The sequence below is a fragment of the Pieris napi genome, chromosome 17 (assembly GCF_905475465.1).
Source record: "Pieris napi chromosome 17, ilPieNapi1.2, whole genome shotgun sequence".
NCBI lineage: Eukaryota > Metazoa > Arthropoda > Insecta > Lepidoptera > Pieridae > Pieris > Pieris napi.
The window spans coordinates 11,387,377-11,409,942 of NC_062250.1; the positions used below are offsets into that span (position 1 = coordinate 11,387,377).

The 22,566-nt window shown below is 34.6% G+C and overlaps 1 protein-coding gene across 1 annotated transcript; it reads right to left on the bottom strand.

Moving 5' to 3' along the window:
* Positions 1-12,028: 12,028 nt before the first annotated feature.
* On the bottom strand, positions 12,029-21,317 carry LOC125058078 (ionotropic receptor 75a-like). The gene is made up of 13 exons (XM_047662105.1): positions 21,296-21,317; positions 20,951-21,046; positions 20,775-20,851; positions 20,065-20,192; positions 19,656-19,713; positions 19,421-19,533; positions 18,472-18,680; positions 17,745-17,789; positions 16,099-16,283; positions 15,436-15,562; positions 13,962-14,124; positions 12,754-12,930; positions 12,029-12,305 (listed from the first exon to the last, which is right to left on the bottom strand). The coding sequence occupies exons 3-13, from the start codon at positions 20,781-20,783 to the stop codon at positions 12,266-12,268; spliced, it is 1,254 nt and encodes a 417-aa protein (XP_047518061.1). The 5' UTR covers positions 20,784-20,851; positions 20,951-21,046; positions 21,296-21,317; the 3' UTR covers positions 12,029-12,265.
* Between the last annotated feature and the right edge of the window lie 1,249 nt (positions 21,318-22,566).

Consider the following 22,566-nt stretch of genomic DNA (forward strand, 5'->3'; position numbering starts at 1 on the left):
AAGAAAGATTATTATATGAGGGTACTACATTCTAATCATAGACGCGTTCTTTTTATAGAACAGGGGGTAAACGGGCAGAAAGCTCACCTGATGTGATATCGCTGTCCATGGACACTATCAATGCCTGAGGACTCGCAAGTGCGTTGCCAGCCTTTTAATAATTACCTAAACAAACCTTATGCGAATAATTTAATTGCGAGTATTTTAATTCTGAAGATACTTTAAAGAGTTGGTTTGGCCATAGGTAATAATATAGTATATGTCTAATTAAAGATGATATTTGCTTCGTATTAAAAGCTACAAATATAAATATTAACTCAACGTTCGAAATGCACCTGCATTTTCTAGTTGAAATAACTTTCGAGGCATATTATTAGCGGAGCATTGCTTAATTACATAATTGGCTAGTCAGCGCTGCACTGCACATTATTTTGACCAGAAAATTGGGTCTCTATACAAAATTGGCAACATCGTTGGCGAAGGGCCAGGTCATCTTCAAACAACTATTAAACTTGCAAGGTAACTTTGTTTTATGCACATTGTTCCTTTTAAGTAGGGCAAAAGTACCATTTACCAAACCCTGATCATAACTTAAAATATCATACAGCATTTCATGAGACAGGAGGCGGTAATATTCTTATGGTTATAGACGAGTGTGGGTCTCTTGCGATGGCGTGTGGTTATGTTGCCGACCTTTTAGAGAACGCTCTTTAATTAAACCCTTATAAATAAATAATAAATCAGTGGCGCTACAACATTTATGGGTCTGGCCCTCAGATTTCTGTATCTGTTTTATGATCAGCAATCTAATAGACAAGTAAGTGAACGCCCTGTACCTGTACCGTTCTTCCTGCGCACAACATTATATTAGCTACTGATTATGTTTGATTTCCAGACACTCCTTAACTAGATAGGACCGCAAGATATTCGCTCACCTTAAGAGTTATAAAAGTATCAGTAATTTATTAGCTAACAAGCTTTATCTTCATAGAAACTTTTAAAATTGTAGCAGAAATAAAGAGTCTATAGCGATAATTTTTATAGGTCGACAAGTTTTTTTTTTTTAATTTTAAACACCTACAATGAGCCTCTTGGCTTTTATCAGATTATGTAACATGATTTTGAGGCAATTAGAGAATGCAAATCCAATAATTTGTTTTCCCTCCGTAACTCGCAAACTATCAAGTCTCGGCCCTTCTCAGCCGAAACACGCAGTCCGCAGCGATAATACTATTAAAACATTATCAGCAAAAATGTAACCACAAAAGTGCTGACGTGAACCTTTAAAATTTATGAAGAATACTTTTATCTGGTACATAAATCACCACCAAATGCACCTAACTGACCCTAATGTTACTTTGTTTGAGTGTCAGCGATCTTTCGTGCCAACATTATATAAGTATGCTAAGTTTTTTCTAAAATTGCTTGGACAAGGGTGCTTTTTGGGAACTCTTTATAATATATTTTTTTTTGAAAATACTTCAACGGTAATTATGAAATGATTTAGTTATTTTAAGGTGATTTGTTTCTATTGTTGCTTTAAAGTTGTTTAGAGTTCAATAAACAAATGAATCGGTATACAATATTTAAATTATGAAATACTAGATTTTCATATATAAATCTATAAGATAAACAAAACATAAGTATACACGTCCGTCGTTCCACAACTACGTGGAACCAGCTGCCCACTGAAGTATTTTCGAACCAATTCTACTAAGGGTCCTTCAAGAAAAGAGCGTACCAATTCTTAAAAGGCCGGCAACGCACTTGGGAGCCTTCTGGCAGTGTGAGTGTTCATGGGCGGCGGTATCACTTAACATCAGGTGATCCTGAGTTTGTTGTTAAATGATTGTATGTAAGAAAAAAAAATTGAAATAAAGGCTATTTTTATTTTTGAATATATATCAGAATTACCAAATAAACTTCCATTTAACATATGTCTATTAAAAGGAACTGGAAGCACCATAAAAGCCACGAAGAAATATTGTTAACAATAAAACATCTCAACCAAATTAAATTTACGACTCACAAAAAACATTGGAGGCTTCAGTCTACGGAACTGTAAAAATACCCGCGCGCCCCGTGAACGTGTACCTTATTTTATACAGCTCTGACCCTGATGTCGACGATATGCTATACGCGAAAGCGGTAACAAAATCAGTTGGGTAAGCTAGCTAATAATATTTTCTGTGCCTGGCTCATCGATATTGACGTGACAACGTCTTATAATTCGATGGAGCCGGCTGCACGCATGAAAAAACATGACGCATGCGGCGTTACCTCGCTCTGAGGCGTTCCATTTAAGGCTTGAAGTGCAAGCGAGAGCGCGGAACGAGCGACAAAGAGGCACAATCGGCCTCCGCATTCGGCAGCGTTCGACATCTGTCTCTCTCCTACTTGAGTGAACTATGCGAGAGCGTGGACAGCTGCTATACAATAATACATTTACATGTTTTCGTCAAGTATGAAGTGCAGTGTTTGTCGTATTTTCTTATGACGTTGTCACGTTCAACTATCGGTAAACCGACTTTACAGACAATCGATTTTTTTTTCAATGTGACTGTGATGTATGCCAAGACGCAACCTGTGACTCATAGAAGTATGCGTCGAACCAGTTATGCATTACCAAAAATACGAACGAACTACGGCAAAAAAATGTTTAACTACGAAGGCTGTAAAACCCACAAATATAAAAATATTACTTCTTTCCATTCATTCAAAAGCTAAGTGAATATTATGTTAGACAAATTTCATTTAAATTCATTTCTTATAATTACTTTTAATTCATATTTATTGGTTACGTTTTAGTTTTTTGCCTACGGTTATCTTTTAATTGTGCTTATTTTAAGTATTAGTCTCACGTAAGTGACATTTTTGTCTTTTTTGAGAAATAAAGTGTTTAAACATAAGTCATAATTCTTTTGCCATGAAACGAACGGGAACGCATACGTCGCTTTGGACGCCTAGCATCTAATAAACTAAGTCAAGTAACGAAGCATTAAGTAGGGTAATTCTGTTGTTTATGCAATATTATTTCGTGTAAATTCCTAGTAAAAATGTTATCGTAATCTTAAAATGATGAAAGAAGTACTGGATGTAGAGGATTGTCTTGGACATGAAGAATACTAAATAATATATATCAAATAAATACTGAATCTTACGATGTCATTAATCTTAAATAACTGAATACTACAATTCAAAAATTATTATTTATTATTAGGGGTTAAACTTCGTGACATTAGAAATGTATTTGCCGCTACTCGCTGTTGTAACTACAGTAGTCTTTCCATTACATTTGTACCTCTTCATGAAATATTCAAATAAGTTCTAGACATCAAAGACAATGGGTCTAGTTTTGATATTACTACTAAATTGATGAATCAATTGCTAGTGAAAAAATTGATTTAAGGACAATTATTTTAATTGGCAGACAGGTATGGATTTCTCAATTTATTTCTTTTTATTTATATATTTTTTCATCCACTGAAGCGTCATGTATTACAATAATATTATAATATACAATGTGCGACAGTAGAACCAGTTATTGACGCGTATGCCTCATTACTTGGCATTGATTCATTCTTAATTAAATGTTATATCAAAATAAACTGCTATTATAAGAATGTTTCTTTCATAATGAACTGAAAGAAAACACTATTATGCTAATTTTATAAATGCTACATTTAAATAACCAAAAACGTTGCGAGTAAAACTGTAACTCGCTTTTCAGTTTTTAATTTAGTCGTATAATATACGTACTACCAGCAAAGTCATTTATCACTTTAAAAATATGCAAATTTTATTTGTGTTTTCTTGTTGTCTTTTCTAGTCGTGTAATCGCATCACGGCATCTTTTCTGTAATTTACTTTTAACATTCACTCGTAAGAAGGAACTGGTTCAAAAAATAAATCAATGATGGTACAACCTTTAAAGGTCTGGGACTCAGAATTCTGTATCTGTTTCATGATCATTTGTTAATCTTATAGGCAAGTAGGTGATCAGCCTCCAGTGCCTGACACACACCGACAGACTTTTTAGGTCTAAAATAAGCCGGTTTCCTCACGATATTTTCCATCACCGTTCGAGCAAATGTTAAATGCGCACATAGAAAGTCCATTGGTGCACAGCCGGGCATCGAACCTACGACCACGCTGCTCAAATACTGCAACTGCTAAAATACTGGTTCACCAGTAAATAAATGTTAAAATTCTTCTTCTATATCGTCACAGATTAAGCCACGAAGGCGGTTAGCTAAAATATACACTGAGTAGTAATAGGAACAAGAAACTTGAATAATCGTCTGTAATTAGTAAACCGCTCATTTTGCTGACAGTACCTAGTTAATGCAACTCGAAAATGAAGCGAGGACAAACTTTATTTTGTTAATATATCATAGCTTGTTTGTTTTGAACTGAAAATGAGGTTTATTAACTAAATACTGAAAAACTCTTTATTTCGTTCCATCCGTATATGAGTATTAATTTTTTAATCATATTTCTATATTTTTTTATAGAATGGGGGCAAACGTTAAGTGATACCGCCGCCCATGGACACTTTCAATGCCAGAGGGCTCGCGAGTGCGTTACCGGCTTTTTAAGAAATAGCCCGCTCTCTTCTGACACTAAGTCGAATTGGTTCGGAAATACTTCAGTGAGCTGGTTCCACATAGTGGTGGTGTGCGGCAAAAATTGCCTTAAGGCCGATTTACATTATCTTAGTGTTTAGGATAGAACTTTAGTTGAAACATGTAAACGCTACTTGCTTTAGTAAACGCTACGCTAAAGAACTTGCCTTTCGAGTTGTACTAAAGCACTCTCCTAAACACTAAGATTGTTCGGGCTGCTGCCAAAACACTTTAATGATATTTAAATAAAAGATTGCTTTGCTCTTAAAAACTAATTTAATGAGTGATCGCGGTGATGGTTGATGATACACTGATGTTATAGAAAAGCGTCGCGCGCAGGCGGCGATCTAACTATATGTACTTATGCTATTTTACAAAGTGTTCGGTTACTTTCCGAACATGCTCCCGGGCGGGAAAAAAAACAAAATGCTTAAAATTATACATAATAATGATAGAAAAAAAAATTTACTGATAAAAAAAATGAGTGTTTATGTTACACGACACTATCTTCGATTATAGAGAATGCCTTTCGCGCACTAACACTTTCACTTTCATTGTGAACCACTGATTATATTTCACTATTATCACTGCGTTGCGCGCCCGGTGAGAGCACCAGACGTCGCCGACGCAGACATGCTCTGTATTTGTTTATTAAAATCGTTTGTTGCCTTATCGAGAGAGTTTAACCGACTACTTATAATGTTATGCTGCCTTTCCATCGATGCTTCTGTTCTTTTTAGCAAGTTAATTTCTGACTCTACTATAGACGTTTGGTTACGCCATAGATTTACCAAGTGCTGTTGATTATTTGTAATCAGTTCAATGTCCTCAGTGTATTTATCTGCAAAATGCTGATCTAGCACACCAAACAATGTGTTCGCAAGGTAGCCTACGCCGTTGATAAGACCGCGACGCTGTCTGGAGTGCTCGGTAAAATGCTGTGTCAATAAAAGTTGATTGTTATATTGTAATTCTGAGTAGTCGTGATTCATTTGTAGTAAAATCATATGGCATTGTTGATTATTCTCGATATTAGTACATAGTTTGTCCAAGTGATTTGATAATTTTTTGTATGCTAGTTCACCTTGCCAGTACGGGGCCATATCGTGGTACACAACTAAGGTCCATTTGTCTCTGATAAGTTGCATCTTTGTTATGGGGTCGAAATACAACGATTGGCTAGCGCTCATCTCAGTAATATTATACTCCGATCTAGACGTAGACATAATGCTCATGAATGAAAGAAGCGCTATCGCCATTGATATAAAGTCGAATTTCTTCTTAACTGGTCGTGTCTTCTTTCCGGCTGATGATTGACCTTTACATGATTCATTAGTTTGCTTGCTTGATGTTTTTTTTCTGTTTTGTTCTTGCTCTTGTTCTTGTTCTTGCTTGCTTTCAGACGACGTGTCGGCGAGAGGTAATGCTGACAATTTGATGATCGGTCTCCTTAATAAACCATGATAAGTTAGTTCATGTGCTTTTGCTATCAGTAGGGTCGTGAGACGCCCTTCGTGGGGTATGATTGCTGGGTGCTTCATCTCAGGATCTATGTTTGCTTTTGATAATCTTCCGCCAACTCTAAGGATTCCTGACTTGTCCAGGTGCGGTGTCAAAGGTAATAATTTGCTTTTACTTTGCACACGTTTATGTTCGCGATAATGCTCTATATCGCTTGCGAATGCGGATCTTTGCTCATTGATAATGATCAACCGACTTGCATTTTGTAGCTCGTGCGGCGTTAAATAGATAGGTTCCTCTAGTGAATTCCTCCATACAATTTTTTGAAGATTTTGATCGGTTTCATCTATCAAGATTTTCCGAAACATTTTTTCTATGTCGGCGCTGAAGTCGACTTTATATTGTCTCCATGATAAAATAAGTGATTGCAAGTCTTTCTGTAAATTCGGACCTTTGTACATTAAATCATTAAGACTGAACCCAGACGACGTCTTTGCTAACCTACTGTAAACATAGCGTAGGAATTTGCTCGCGTCGGCGCGCTGCACTCCGTGGTGCGGGAGATAACATTCCAGGGAAGCCCTTTCGTTATATATACAAGGTGTCATATGACCTAAGTCTAAATATTCCTGCATAAATTGTTTGTAACTTTTTGCCAAATTAGGATCCTTTGCTAGTTTCTTTTCGATGTTTCGATATTGTGCTATTGCTATGTGTTTAGACTCTCCTAGTTTCTCTTCAAAATTTTCTGTCATTGGTAACCTGACCTGGTACCGTCCGTCTTCGAGTCTTTTTGTTGTTTGCTTGTAAAAGTCAATACAATGTTGATCATCTGTGGACATTGAATACTCCTCCGTTATACCCTCGATCTCCCGAAATTGTTTCAGGTCTTCGAAGTTGCTGAGTACAACGTTGCAGTGAAATGATTGGGGCATGTTTCCGCAGAGAATCCAGCCAAGGCGCGTTTGTTGTGCTATTGGTTGTGATTGATGTTCGCCCTTGACTATCCCGTATAAGATTATAGATGCATAGACATCCGCTCCGAATAGTAGATCGATTGGTCTACTCATATTATAATTAGGGTCCGCTAATTTTATGTTATCTAAATACGGTAGAAACGGTCTATCGAAGCTGTGATTCGGCAAGCTTTTGATTAAGTTGTTTATAATTCAAACTTCGGTTTCGAATGAGTAATCATCGTTGACAGACGCGCACTTGATAGTGAGCATGCCTTTGCAATTATTCTGCTTTTGACCGACTCCAAAGATAGAGCCGTTGCATTTTTGCCGTTGTAAACCTAATGATTGAGCAGCCTTTTCCGAAATTAATGATATCTGGGATCCTTGGTCAATCAGGACCCTCATTATTTGCTGTGAACCATCGATTGCCGTGATTTTGACTTCTGCGGTCGCTAAGAGAACTTCGGTTGCCTTTCCCACGGCTGCATGGGGCGTAGTTGCTGCGTTGCTATTTGGTTGAACGTGAGACTTCGAAGTACTTGCGGTTGATATGGTTGGTTTTTGCTTGTTAAAGGCGTCATGTAACAGGCTGTTATGATTTTCATTACACGTACGACATCGTTTTATTGAATAACATTTATTATTTTTATGAGAATACAAACAGTTTGCACAGAGTTGTAACTTTTGCACGGTTTTAAGTTTCAATTCGCACGGCAATTGCAAGAAATTATTGCATTGGAATATACCGTGTGCCTGGGAACATAATGGACATATGATACCTGTAGATACGTGAAGCGCTTTCATGATGGGACGCGGTGGGAAAATTTTGTTTGATGGTTGGTGTTCAAAATGCTGTTTTCGATTTTGATAATAAGTTTGTTGAGTCGCTTGATTTGTTTTTTGAGTCGAAAAGTCTTGTTTTCTACGAGACGATTCTAGGGTAGTGAATTTCAATTTTAAGAAGTCGATAAACTCTCGTAAAATAGGCAATTCACGGGGATTTTTGACTGATTCAATGTAATCTGCATGGGTCTCTGTGTCGAGTTTTTGTGATAAGATATGAACTATGATGGGGTCCCAGGTGCTTATGTTGACACCTAGGTTCTTTATAGCATTAAGTACCTCGACTGCTGTGTCATGCATCCTCTTGATCTGGATCAATGACTGCTGCTGCATGGTTGGGAGACTGAACAGAATATTCATGTGTGATGTGAATATTAATCTTTGATTATTATATCTGTTATTTAGAATTTCCCAACATATAGAGTAGTTTTCGGAACTGATTTGTAGGTGACGAATTAAATTTTCAGCTTCACCTTTTACCTTGCTCTTCAAAAACTGCATTTTTTGTGCATTTGATAAGGACGGGTTGCGGTCGATTGTTTCTAGGAAAAGGTCCTTGAATGAGGTCCAGTGCTGGTAGTTACCCGTAAAAACTGGAATATCCATTTTGGGCGTAGAATACTCGCGATGTGCAACGGACCATAATTTGCTATTGATTGATTTGATGTACTCGTTGTATGTTCGTTCATGCTTAGAAAATATGCTTTGATATACCTCATCCTCACCTTCTTGGTACATGTCGAGCTCCCAGTGAAGAGAGTCTATAGCTGACCAGCGCTGCTGTATTGATTTTAGGGTGTATTCAAACTCCCATTTTTCGGACATGCTACTTAAATCTATGTTGCTGACGGTTCTTTCGAACGCTTTGAAGTTCGACATTTGCTTTCTAAGGAGCTCCCGAAGTTTTCCGTTGGATTTCGGGGGTTCTACTTGCTGCGCTAATTCATCTGTGACATTAGACGATGTTTGCTGTTGACTAGGCTGAGGATTATCGCGATCCATGCTGGATTAAACAGTAATATGGAAAGATCTCACTTGATATGCTGTTGCTGTTGTGCTGTTGCTCGAACCCGCGCGGTGTTGTCAATGCTGTATGCTGCTGCTGTATGCTGCTGCGTGGCAAGCCTGCCTGGCTCGCCCACAGGTAATGATGCTGTTGTGTGGTTAGCCTGCCTGGCCACCTCACGAATGCTGATGCTGATGCTGCTATCCCTGGTAGCAAGCCTGCTAGCTTGCCGAACCAGAACTGATGTATGCTGTGATGTATGCTGTGTGGGAGCTGGTGTAGCTCACCGCACTTGATGATTTAATGTAATGGTGCTAGCACTTCGTACACACGAAACTTTCACGAAAACTCGCGTTCCAGGTCCCGCCTGTACGGAGGCTCGAAGGACCAAAAATGTTCGGGCTGCTGCCAAAACACTTTAATGATATTTAAATAAAAGATTGCTTTGCTCTTAAAAACTAATTTAATGAGTGATCGCGGTGATGGTTGATGATACACTGATGTTATAGAAAAGCGTCGCGCGCAGGCGGCGATCTAACTATATGTACTTATGCTATTTTACAAAGTGTTCGGTTACTTTCCGAACAAAGATAATGTAAATCGGCCTTTAGAAACGCTCAGTCGTGGAACGACGGACATCGACTGAAACTCAGCTGCGGGTATTAGTCCGAACTACACCACTGAACATAAATTAAAGTAAATTAATTAAATATATTTTCATTCTTGTTAGGAATAAAACGAATATTAAACTTTTGATTAAAGTTCAAACCAATAACAGATTGCATCTTCAATATCGAAGTAATATGTCTGGAAAAGTCTGTTCCAATATTTTATAATAATATTTGCCAGACATAGTCAAAGGATATTGTGGTTATTACTATGCATTGATCCGTGAATTTTTCATGGCGTTTGGTATCGGTATTAAAATATTAATAAAATTGTCTGTTACCTTGCAGAATTTTAAGTAACTTGTTTAAAAATGAAACTTTACATAACATTTATTTACCCTTATACAAAAGCATACATAAAAAAGTGTGTGCGTACAAAGTACACACGATAGAAGTGAAACTGCTTTGGCAAACTAATTTTTAAGTCTTGTCATATTTATACAAATCCAAAACTTTAGATTTCCGAGACTTAGAGGGAGGGAAAAAGGAAGATATGTTAGGAATTAATTCAATTTAATTGTCATTAAAATATTAAAAGTGTCGAAAATTAATACAAATTATATATTTTTTTTTAATTTATTTCTTTGAGTATAAAAACACGTGGCATTTTAATTTACAATTCGTCATTTGAGATTTCAATAAATTATTTTGCACAAAATATAAAATCCTAATATTTCATAAATTCTCTTTACAAACTTTTAATTTTATAAATAGAATTTATATAAGGCAATTCGCCCTTCTCACTCGGTCTCAATCGCTCTCTCCCTTTTCTACGACAAAAACGCTGCGTATATTATTATTATTTCGATTCATCCGTAAAAAAAATTACCCTCATGCGCCTACAGAAGTTTCACTTCAAAAACTGCAGGTTACATTAGTTAATAAGCAACGGGCGGCCTTATCGCTAACATGCATCGAGTCGTCCACCTACAGACGGTAAAGTACAAGAAGTGCATAAATAAGTAACAAAAATAACATGTATCACCAACTCTAATTTAAATAAAGTATAGTCAAAAAAATAAAATAATAATATAAACAAAAATTTAAAAGCTAATGCAATGGTTAGTAACAAATTTTGAGACTATATTTTGTTAAGCTTTAGCCTACTTAAAACTTAGCATTCGATCTCCGCTTGATGGAAATGTAGAATTATTTATCACTATTACAAGAGCCGGATCGGAAATAGCTACATTAATATATTCATATTGAACCACCGACCTTGGTCGTTAAGGTCTGATTTCCCTTGGGCGTAAGGGTCACGAGTCGGTCACCTTTACATTAGCTAATTTAATGGTGACGCTATATTGATCCTTGAAGCTTTGATAGTGATTAAACTAGTACTTTAAAATTAGCTTCTCAATCAAGATTTTTGTATGTAAAATGCATATTAGAAGATACACATTTAATAAAACCACAAGCAAAAACTTGTTACAGAGAAATTGATTAAAAACGAAACCTAACTAGACTAGACACTAAAGATAGTAGATAGATTTTTTATGGTACAGGAGGCAAATGAGCAGGCTATAATTTATAAGATAACCACCATCCATGGGTCCATTTGCAACGCCAGAAGGCTAGAACACACCCGGTTCTTGAAACCTGGTGTACACAAAGAGGTGGTGCGTGACAGAAATTGCCTTAAAAAGCGCTTTGGTGTGGAACGCCAGACGTCGAGATGTAAAGGATGGAATTTTGCATTCTCCCTCGAGGCCATTCAGCCGTATGTATCAGTCCAACCAATTCTTTCGAGCACTCCCCATGATAAATGCGGTAGAACATGCTGAACCAACATTGGCTTTCGCCAAAGGATCTAGCTGATATGAATACAGTTGCAAGCAGTGACCCGGAGTGAAGTACCGTTTTACTTTACTAAGGACACCAAGCTTTTTGGAGGCTTTAGCTTTCATCCTCCAAATGACAGCGAAACTAAACCTCCCTCGTTATGTCAACACCGAGAATTCCGATACTGGCTGAGTGTCTTCAAATAATGGTGATACGTAGAAGGGATTCATTTTAGTGCTGATTAAAGTTTGGCGCATCCATATTTTTGGATAGATAGTAAATTATCTTAGTATCATTGATAGAAACCATTTATTGTAATTTACCTTTTTCCCGAAACCAAGTAAATTTTGACTAAATCCTTAAATTTTTATCTTTAATCCAATAGGTAGTTTTTGAGTAAATGCCGTTTCTATACGCATTAAGATTCCTTAAAACATGTTTAACTGCTAATAATTCAGTCAATTAACGTTAAATGATTAAGAAATGTTAAATCACACTATCTTTTGGTGAAACATTTGTCAAAATCCATTCGGTAGTTTTTGAGTAAATGCCGTTACTATACGCATAAATATATATTTATAATATTATATTTTTTGATTGATAGCTTTAATTTCCAGTATTTGCGATACTACAGGTGGTAAAACCTTTATTAATTAAAGGTGAATCACTATGGTGAATAAAGATATCGTTTATTTATTTATGCTGATACATAATAATATATTATAATACATAAATTAAATTTATAAAAGCGTCACACATACATTATATATATTAATACTATACATACAGATACAAATTTTTAATCAAAGGTTGTATTGCTATTGAAAATAACTATTGATATCGTGACTTCACAATTAAAAACTACTATGATGAAAAATGTACACCTATCATTCTTGTTATTTAGTCCTTCAACGTTCATTATCAGTTTGCAAGCTTTTTATGCTCGTGAGCTTTCAAAATCCTAGAAGATTAAAATTAATTTAAGTTAATAGATACAACGATTTTTTTTTAATAGGACCAAACCGAAACAATGAGGTTTTATTTAATAAAATTGAGGGCCCCTGCTGGAGGCTCCCCTGATGTTAAGTGATATCGCCACCGCCCAAGTACACTTACACTGGCATAAGTGCGTTTCCGGCCTTTTAGAAGTCGGTAAGCTCTTGGCTTGAAGGATCTTAAGTCGCATTGTTTCAGAAATACCTCAACGGGCAGATGGTACCAGAGAGTGACCATCATTACATAAACCGCGGCACAAAGTGTCTTAGACTTTTACTGTTTACATAAAAACGAAAATCTCAATCAATCATCTATGTATATAAATAAAAAAATAATTTTCACAATTGCATTTTAATTATATAAAAGCATCGTGATTGACCAAGGCAGCGATCTAAACTTTAACTTGATTATACCTTTCCATAAACATAATAAATGTGCCGGCAACATATCCGATAGCAAGCATTATGAATGCCGGAGTAGCGCCTCCAAGTGCTAGGGCTCTTGGAGAACTCCCTTCACATGTCATCACACGGGGATACGTTCGAGATTGAATTAATTTCATTATTCCTTGTTCTGTTATTCGAGCGTAACTATAAGAAATCAAGTTATTTTGAATATGCAACAAGGAATAAAACTACTAAACTCCATTCTTAATTTATAAATTAAAATTATAAAAATATAGTTATTATAATCAAATATATAAGTTAGAAGCGGAATATCGGCGCTCAGTATGTATTGATCATAACATTAAAGCGACAAGTAATAATTTTATAGTTTTATAATTTTCGTATACATTTTTTTTAATAATCAATTATAGAGAATAAGCAAACTATATGGTTATTAATAGATTAGCTCTATATAATTCACTCGTAAAATCAACAATATTGCAGATGTGTAACTCTCAATACAAATGTGAATGCGATTTAGATATCTAATAGTAATATCAGTAAATTTGACTACGACGTTAACAAATATTGAAAGAACTGTTTTGAAATTGGGCTTAGATGACGTCATTTGAGATATATTAGAGAGAGCCAATACGACCCTATTATTATTAAATTATCACTAATTATGGTGTCATTATCACTATTATAAAGTAATAGAGTATTCGCCGCTATAGTATAGAACACTGTAGCACTTAAGTGTAGACGATATCAGTATAGCACGTTCGTAGCGCTACGCTACGAGATCGTGCTACAGTGTTTAACATGTTAGACACAATTTTGCTCAATTTAATTCGCTATTCGTGATTTAATAATATTACTAGAAACGCGACATCATTTTTAAAACTAAAAGAACTAAAATATTTATTACACACAATAGTAAGGGTGTATAGTTAAAACAGAAAGTGCACTAGTGTGTATAGTGTGGGCACTAGGATTCCCTGTGTCGTGGTCAACTAGTCTCTTCCATTTGACATATTATTGATTGATATATTACTGTTGCACAAGAAGAATAAGTTTAAGCATTGGACAGGTTTAGATGTTGCTTAAAATGATTAGTGAATGTATAATTTTTTGAATCGAACTAAATTCAATAGATTGGAAATGATCTCCATATATTTTTCTATTCCTAAATTTTTCCGTTGTAGGACGAAACAGCATAGAAGCTGCAAGATTACCTCCAAATAAAGAACTCTCTGTAAGGACTATTTTTCTGAACCGATGTATACAATAGTGCTTTTTCAAAAGACGGCAAAGAATCCAAGTCACAGAGCTCTTTCGGCGTGAAAGTTTTCGCTATGTATTTATTTGCACTGTTCGCATCGCAATGGAAGGCATATGCTGAAAAAATATTCACACCTTATTTTAATGTAGTAATTACTAAGAGATAATGCGTAGCTCAAAGATCCTGGGTTTGATTGCCCGCAAAAAATCAATTGTGTCGGAGGAAAGTAGTTCCTATGACAAATACAATAAGGCAGATATATTAAATATGTAGCAGTGTTGGCCTAGTGGCTTCAGCATGCTAGTCTCATCTCTGAGGACCAATGGACTTTCTTTCTATATGCACATTTAACATTCGCTCGAACGGTGAAGGAAAACACCATGAGGAAATCGGCTTGCCTTATACACAAGTCGACGGTGTGTGTCAGCAAAAGAGGCTGATCACCTACTTGTCTATTAGATTGACAAATGATGATTAAACAGATCCAGACATCGTGGTAGCGCCACTGATTTATTTATTATTTTAGTCCCGCCCCGCCAGTCAAAAAAAAAAATTCTTAAGTTAACTTACATACACTTCTATTATACTGTTATAAAAACTTTATATATTCGTGATATTTGTATGAAAAACTCGGCCAAACAAAGCTTAAATGCACTGACTACGTATAACAAAGAGGCTAGAGAACTAAAATTAACATCTTTAAAATATTCTGTGTTTAGTCTTGAGTTCCGTCGACTTAACTATAATAAAACAAGAGTCTCTTTGATAAACGAACTGGCTCGTTATATTCTAGAGGTAATGATTAAAACTTCTAAGTTTTCTTGTAATTTCAACTTACTTTTGTTTTAAGTAAGGACTTTTATTACGGGGTATTTTAATTAAAAATATAACCTCGTATTTGTTCTTGTTTTTAATAATTATTGGATTTTATTGCAAATAATATAAATATTTAGTCCTAATTATTATTAAATAGGAAATTACTAGTAAAAACTAAAATTTGTAGTTGGAAGTGTAATGTTAATGTATTTTAACCTTTTTTTTGTAAAAATTTATGTTCGCCGTAATTTTCAGGTATTTAAGAATAAATAGATAGTAACGTATACTGTAGAAAATGCAATATATATTATGATTTGGTGTGTTATTACATAAAAAATTATACCAGTAGCTTTTCTTATTATAAGCTGATATAAAAATTCGTATAGTTTAGTGGAAAATATGAAAATATATTCAGACTTTCCACATCTCTTTTGTTGTACTCTATTGTTCGTTCTTTTAAAAAAATTATCTCGATTACCGAACGATATGTTTTTCACCTTGTTAATAACTCTAATCAAACTACGTATAAATAGAAGTCCCGTAAATCAGCTTCTTTTTATGATATTGTAAATGCTATTCCAAATCGTAAATTTCCATAAAATTATATTTACCTCCAGTTCTAACCATTTCCACACCCTTCATTGGGGATGTTAGAATTAAATTTCCTTTCTTTTTAATTCTCTTCTTCAAAACATCTTCAGCGCGCGCGTTTTTTTTATTGTAATAATAATCGGGTAGCTGAAACATTTAATTTAAGAACATGTGCTATGTACGTATCCTCGAAACATTATTTTACCATTTAAAATTTGATTTAAACTCTAATGAAATAATGAAATGTCGATCAAAAATTTTTATGTAATAGGAGGCAAACGGGCAGGTGGCTCATGTGATATTAAGTGGTACCGCCGCCCATGGACACTCACACTGCCAGAAGGCTCGCAAATGCGTTTCATTCAAACTCCGTTTTTCAATCCGTGACAAATTGATCATTCACAAGCAAGACGGTGCAAACTTACTTCTGTTGTTTTTACTCGATTATAATTACACTAAATGTAATATTGCGAATTTTACAATTTTATATAACTTAATGATGTGTCCAACGTTTTTGTTACCAAATTAATTAAGAATGATTTTTTTTAACAATATCTGCGAAAACATATAATTTAGGACCAATTTTAAAGCTTTTGTTTGTAATTTTAATAAATGCTAACAAAAGCACTTATAATTTAATTATTGATTTCAATAGAACTACAAACATCTAACATATAGTATACCTGAAGCCAGGACCAGGTGTAACCAACATCCTCAAAGATCGGTTCAAGAGGGCTATCCATCAGTTCCCATAAAGAGTTAATAGATGGTGGTGGTCCGTTTAACAACCAACTGACAACGCTGCTTGTGTAGTAGTTGAAAATCAGAACGCATGATACACCAGTTACTAGAATAGTAAGCTTTCGAGCTATAAGGGAGAAGAAAAAAGAAGAAGTCAATAAAATGTTAATTATTCTCCAATTTAATTAACTTTTGATAGTGATAATAGCTATGGAATTATTATTACGATGGACTACCAAAGAATCTTTAATTTCATCATCGGACGTTAAGGCAGAATACAAAATACCATCCGTATCACTACGACGTCTGTCGTTCCACAACGGAGCGTTTTGTAAGGTAGTTATTGCCGCGCATCACTACTATGTGGAACCAGCTACCCACTGATTTCTGAACCAATTCAACTTAGAGTCCTTCAAGAAAAGCGTGTACCTATTCTTAAAATCCCGGCAACGCACTCGCGAGCCCTCTGGCATGTAGTGTCCATGTGGTATACAGAAATCGTAATGAAGTTAGATTATTTTGTACTCATAAACGTTAAATAAATATAATGTTCACGATTGGAAATGACACGACTTTACACTTTCTGCCTTTTTTTTTGACACAGCAGAAAAAGCCACATAGTTGCTACACTTTTAACTGTTATTATCTACCTAGTCGGGTTCAGAATCATAAAATATGACAATTTTATACAGTTTTGACCTTATAAATGCACATGATTTTGGTGGTGGTCTCACGTCTTTCACACTTTTTCCAGATCTCAGGTGCAAAAACTCCCTCATAACTGTTATGGTAGCTGTACACACTCGGCGAGACACCCCGAGACAGGCCGAGGGCGAGAGTGTACAGTAGAGCTCTCGTCTCGCCTCGCTTCCTCGCAGTCGGTCTCGCCTCTCTCGGTCGCCTGTCGGTTTTTTGCGCACGAGTCAAAGGGTCTCGCGAGTAAAACGAGAGCGACCTGTACACACTCGTTCAATCACTTGCTCGATGACTGTGGTTGTGACAGGACGTATCGCACAATGTGGTCTAACGAACGCGAATTAGAGTTTTTGGAGTGTTACCAAAGGGAATCGTTGTTATGGAATCCGAAGGATGTAGGACACAAAAATAAACAATCTCTACATGATGCTTGGATGCGAATAAGCCGGCCGATGGATATCCCAATTGAGGAACTAAAGAAAAAGCGAGATTCACTCATGGCTACGTACCGTGGACGTAACTTTATGAACCTAATTACCTATTTCTGTTGCGGTGCATAGTAACCATCCACCATCTTCTTCTTCGCCATGGCTTCGTAATTTTTTTTTATGGTAAACGTGAAGAAAATTAAAATAACTTATTGCACAAATACAAACAGCAGCAGCGGTTTCCACGTCCATTATTAACGGTGTTTTAAATACAAATAACGTAACGAGTGTGTACAGGCTGCGCTCTTCTCTCGGTCCTCTCGGTCGAGACTCTCGGCGAGAGGCTCTCGCCGAGTGTGTACAGCCACCATTAAATTTTTGTACGTCAAGTAATATACATTTTTATTTGCAATAAAATCTATCTTTACACAAATGAAATCGCTGGAGAGTTTTACTATAATTACCCGTGGAGTTCCTCTTTACAACACCGTCATCTATATCTTCGAAAACTGAAAGAGAAATTCGATATTAAGTATTTATTATATTATACTTATAGTGACGTTATTAATATGACAATTCTTGTATGTTTTTAATGTATAGATTGACTATTTTTTTTTTCTAAAATAAAGTTCACAAGAGAGAGTGCGTCTATACAATAATTATTATGGCTAATCAGTAATATTATGTTGACTTAATTTTCTACAATACTAGTGAATTAACTAAGGAAATGTTCATATAATATTTTGACACTATGTTCGTGTGTCTGAAACAATTGAATATAACATGTATAATATTACTTGTAAAGATTTGTATATTGATATGATCACTATAATATGTTTATAGGTTTGCTAATTACGTATTAACTTAATACAGATGGTACCTTAACTAAATAAATAAACCGACTTGACATAAAACTTTTTACGGACGGCGTTTCGAGACTTGTTGTTTTTATTTATTTATTTATTAAACACCACATCATACATAAAACTTTGTCAACAGTATACTATACGTTACAAGCTATCATTTCTAAAATATATGACAATAATGGTAAATATCAATGTTACAAATGTTTTTTTAAAATACTAGTAACTTTATTAAGCAAAAAAAAAAATAACAGAAAAACAGCGGATTAGGTATGAGATAGGCACTTAACAATGCTTTTTTTTAAAGTTTTTATATAATATTACTTACATTGTTGACAAGATAATGCCACAACTGAGAAAAACGCATAATGTCCTGACTTCGGTCGATTCTCCAGTTTTGCGCTCAATAACAGGCCAAAACCACATAGCGTTATTACTCCGATCGCAGTAAACCAGACATCTCGGGTAAATGGTGTGAGGAATTGGTTTTCAAACTTACCCACTCCAGTAGTTGGGATGCGGTAGAAGTATTTACCTCTAAAAATTATTCAGCTTATTAGGGCTTCAAAAAGAGGGTAAGTACGTGAAGGAGCAGTGTTGGCCTAGTGGCTTCAGCGTGCGACCCTCATCCCTGAGGTCGTAAGTTCGATTCTCGGCTGTGCACCAATGGACTTTCTTTGTATGTGCGTATTCAACATTCGCTCAAACGGTGATGGTGAGGAAACCGACTTAGACCCAAAAACTACGGCGTGTTTCAAGCACAGGAGGCTGGTCACCTACTTGCCTATTAAATTGACAAATAATCATGAAACATACGGAAATCTGAGGGCCAGACCTAAAAACGTTTATATTTTTTTTATGTTTACGATTTTTTATATTTTATAAGACTAATTGTTTTAGTGGACCAATGTAACTTTTTTGAAAAAAAAAGTAATTTAAGGTTACTTAAAATGTAATTTCACACAAAGAAATTACAATTTTAAAGTAAATTCTACGATTTCTATGATTACGATAACAATCAAATATATATGTATTTACAATTTACTATTTTTATTTAAGTATTTTTTTTTTTTTGGCGGCTCACAAGTATCATCCCTTACCAAAACCTGTCCCATCTTCCAAGAGATCAACGACATTCCATTCGGCCGCTTGCCATCGTCTCTTGCGAAAATTATTTCAAAATCAGTTATGTTAATGCTGTATCATTCGAAAGCATATTGAGTATAGAAATATATAATGCTATATATATTTAAAAATGTATAAAAAGAACTACTAACTCAGCATATGTTACATATTGGTGTATAACATCATAGTAGTCCATATGAGAAGGTAAAAAACGTAATGTTGGTGTTATATCAATTTCCTTAAAATACAATGAATTAGTCACAGCCTGTAACAAACAATGTTTTTGTAGGCTTAGAAGTTGATTATATAATTAACTAAAAATATCGTTAATTAGTTTTTGATAAAATCAGCCAGTTAATAAATAAAAATATTTTATTATTAACTCACATTCGGACTTTCTCTTTTATAATCTCCAACCCATCTGTCACATATACTATAATTGAAGCTGTAAAAATATGTTTCAACATATAACAATTAGCTATTAAACCTTATCATAATAACATTTATTATCTTATATCAAGGGTTTATACGATAATGTACCATTACTAGTTATATAAAATGTTCACTATAACTACTACACTAGTAATAATGATAATCTTTGATAAATGGATTAGTTATTTTTCAGTAAATTTTATTTTTAAGTTTTATTATAAAGTTATTAATGCGGTTTAAAAACTCCTACAATAAAAGAATACTTTAACAACCAACAAAAACATAAAACTAAAATGGTCACTTGTACTATGTCCAATAATAAAGTCAGTAGAGAAAAGAGTTCGATTAAAAATAATTTATTTACTTGATATTATGTATAGTTGCCAGTTCGTTAAGTATCATGCCGCTAGTCTGTGTCACCATAGATATACCTGGTGCCACATCTCTTTCTAATATTATTTCAGGGCGAAATTCTTCGGGTTTACCTTGATACTGAAAAAATTTTATATAAATTAACTTATATAGTAGTATAAAAGTTATTTATATAATAACAAAAATCGGAATAAACAAATTAATAGTTTAATTATTTTATTAAAGTCTTTGAGTAAATTTATAGAACATTTCTTTAATTTTATATCGTAAATTAATTTTATTATTTTATGTTCTGTTTTAAAAGTAAGTCATTCAAACATTAATTTGTGGTTCGTAAATTAATTTTAAATTTTTAAGCATTGTTTTATTATTTTTTGTAATAAATAAATACAAAGTGCTGTTTCGAAGCAGTGTTGGCACTGTTAGCACATATGTTTGATATAGATCTATAATTACATTATCATCTTTACAATGTTAGGCCAGACATTGAGCGTACGTTTCTCAAGCCAAGCCTGCCCGTACTTTTTTATTTCCAAGAAGAATGTATCGCATAATCACTATTGAACATCCCTCGTATAAATAAAACAATATTAACCTTCCTTGCTACCTTCTAAGGAAATTGGATCTTTATTGTTATTAATCAAACATTATTATTTTAGTTTAGTATATATAAAGACTCTTTGGTATATTTTGTATACGTACCACTATCATTAATCTTAGTGCAAGTCTTTGAAAATCAAATCGTCGTGTGTATTTGAAACTTTTCTTCACAATTAGACCTACGCAGAAAAGGCATAATTTACATTAATAAACTTAATTAGATTTTACCTTTGAAACTTGTAATTAAATCTAAAATTGATTAAGACCATTTCTCTCACCTGTTTCTTGACTCCAATGGCCTGTAATTTCTTTCTGTAAATTACCTCCTTGTATTTTACCAAAGTTAAATATGTCATATAACGTGTAACCTGAATCTAAACAAAAGAATTGTGTTAAAAGGGTTCTCCTATAGACCCACAGAAGATGGAGCTCTATTTTATTTAGTATCTTTTTAGTAGACCTTCCAATAATGCATAATACATGGAAACTTAGCCAAAAATCGACGAATATCGTGTTACACGGCCGGTGGTTATCAAACATAAATTTTACTTTTGATGTCCACAATATTCGTTCGTGCGGTGATGGAAAAGACCGTGAGTTCCAAGACCTAAGTCGAGTCTTACCAAAAAAGTTGACGCCGTCCGGAGGCAAACGGGAAAAAAAAGCTCATCTGATGTTGAGTGATACCGCCGCCCATGGACACTCACGTAGCCAGAAGGCTCGCAAGTGCTTTGTCGGCCTTTTATGTGCCTATTTGAAAAAATCTCGACACAGATAACGATATCTAAGAGCCGTGGCACTGGTTAATTGTAGTTAATTTACACAATAAAACCGGTACATTGATCGAGCTTATCGCGATTATAGACGAAACTGCGGCCGGGTTCATTTTTCTTCTTTCTTTCTTATTATATGAGATATATATAAATTAGAAATTAGTATCGTATAATTTTTTTCGATACCTGAAAAATTTCAAGTATATAATAAAAGTATATGTTTAATCTGTATAACTTACCCATGCGCTGTGCTATGGTAACATCGACATTAACTGATAGGTTTAAAATTGAAAAGATTGTGTTAATTTCAGTCGAATTATTTTCATCAAAAATTAACCAAATGTGGTTTGAATCAAATATATTATTTTTAGAGGCCTGAAAAACAATTTCACTATAAAATATAGATATAATGATTTTAATAAATTTTGTTATTATAATTTATATGAGTCAATAGGTCTATATGATTTTGTAGACATTAAAAACTCATTACTTATTTTGCCAATTTATAATAAAACAATTGCAAATATATCTTCATTGCACTCGAATGCGATTTAATCTCCTTTCTTTATAAAAACTAAATAAATCAGTGGCGCTACAATCTCTTTAGGCCTTGGCCTCAGATTTCGGAATCTGTTTAATGATAATTTTTAAATCTAATAGGCAAGTAGGTGATCAGCCTCCAGTGCCTGACACACGCCGTCGACTTTTTGGGTCTAAGGATGAGATCTATAGTGCGCACTTAGACTTTGCTCAGACTTAACTACAACTATTCTTTACTTTTTTAAAGGATTATAAAGAAGGTATTGCATGAAATGAAACATCAATTTCTGTCTTAGCTTGAGCTTAGCTTAATCTCACCGTTAAAATGTCTATAAATATACTAAATCATAGTTTAACCTTAGTGTTTTTCGTAAGTAAAGTCTGAGCAAAGGCCAAGTGCGCACTATAGATCTCACCCTAAGACATGTCGGTTTCCTCACGATGTTTTCCTTTCCAACACTGCTCCTTTCAATATACTGTACGCATAACTGGACATCATGAGACGGAAGCACTTACTACTTACACAAATAAGAAAAACGATTTTTCTTTCTTTCTAATAAAAATCTAATTATTATATATAT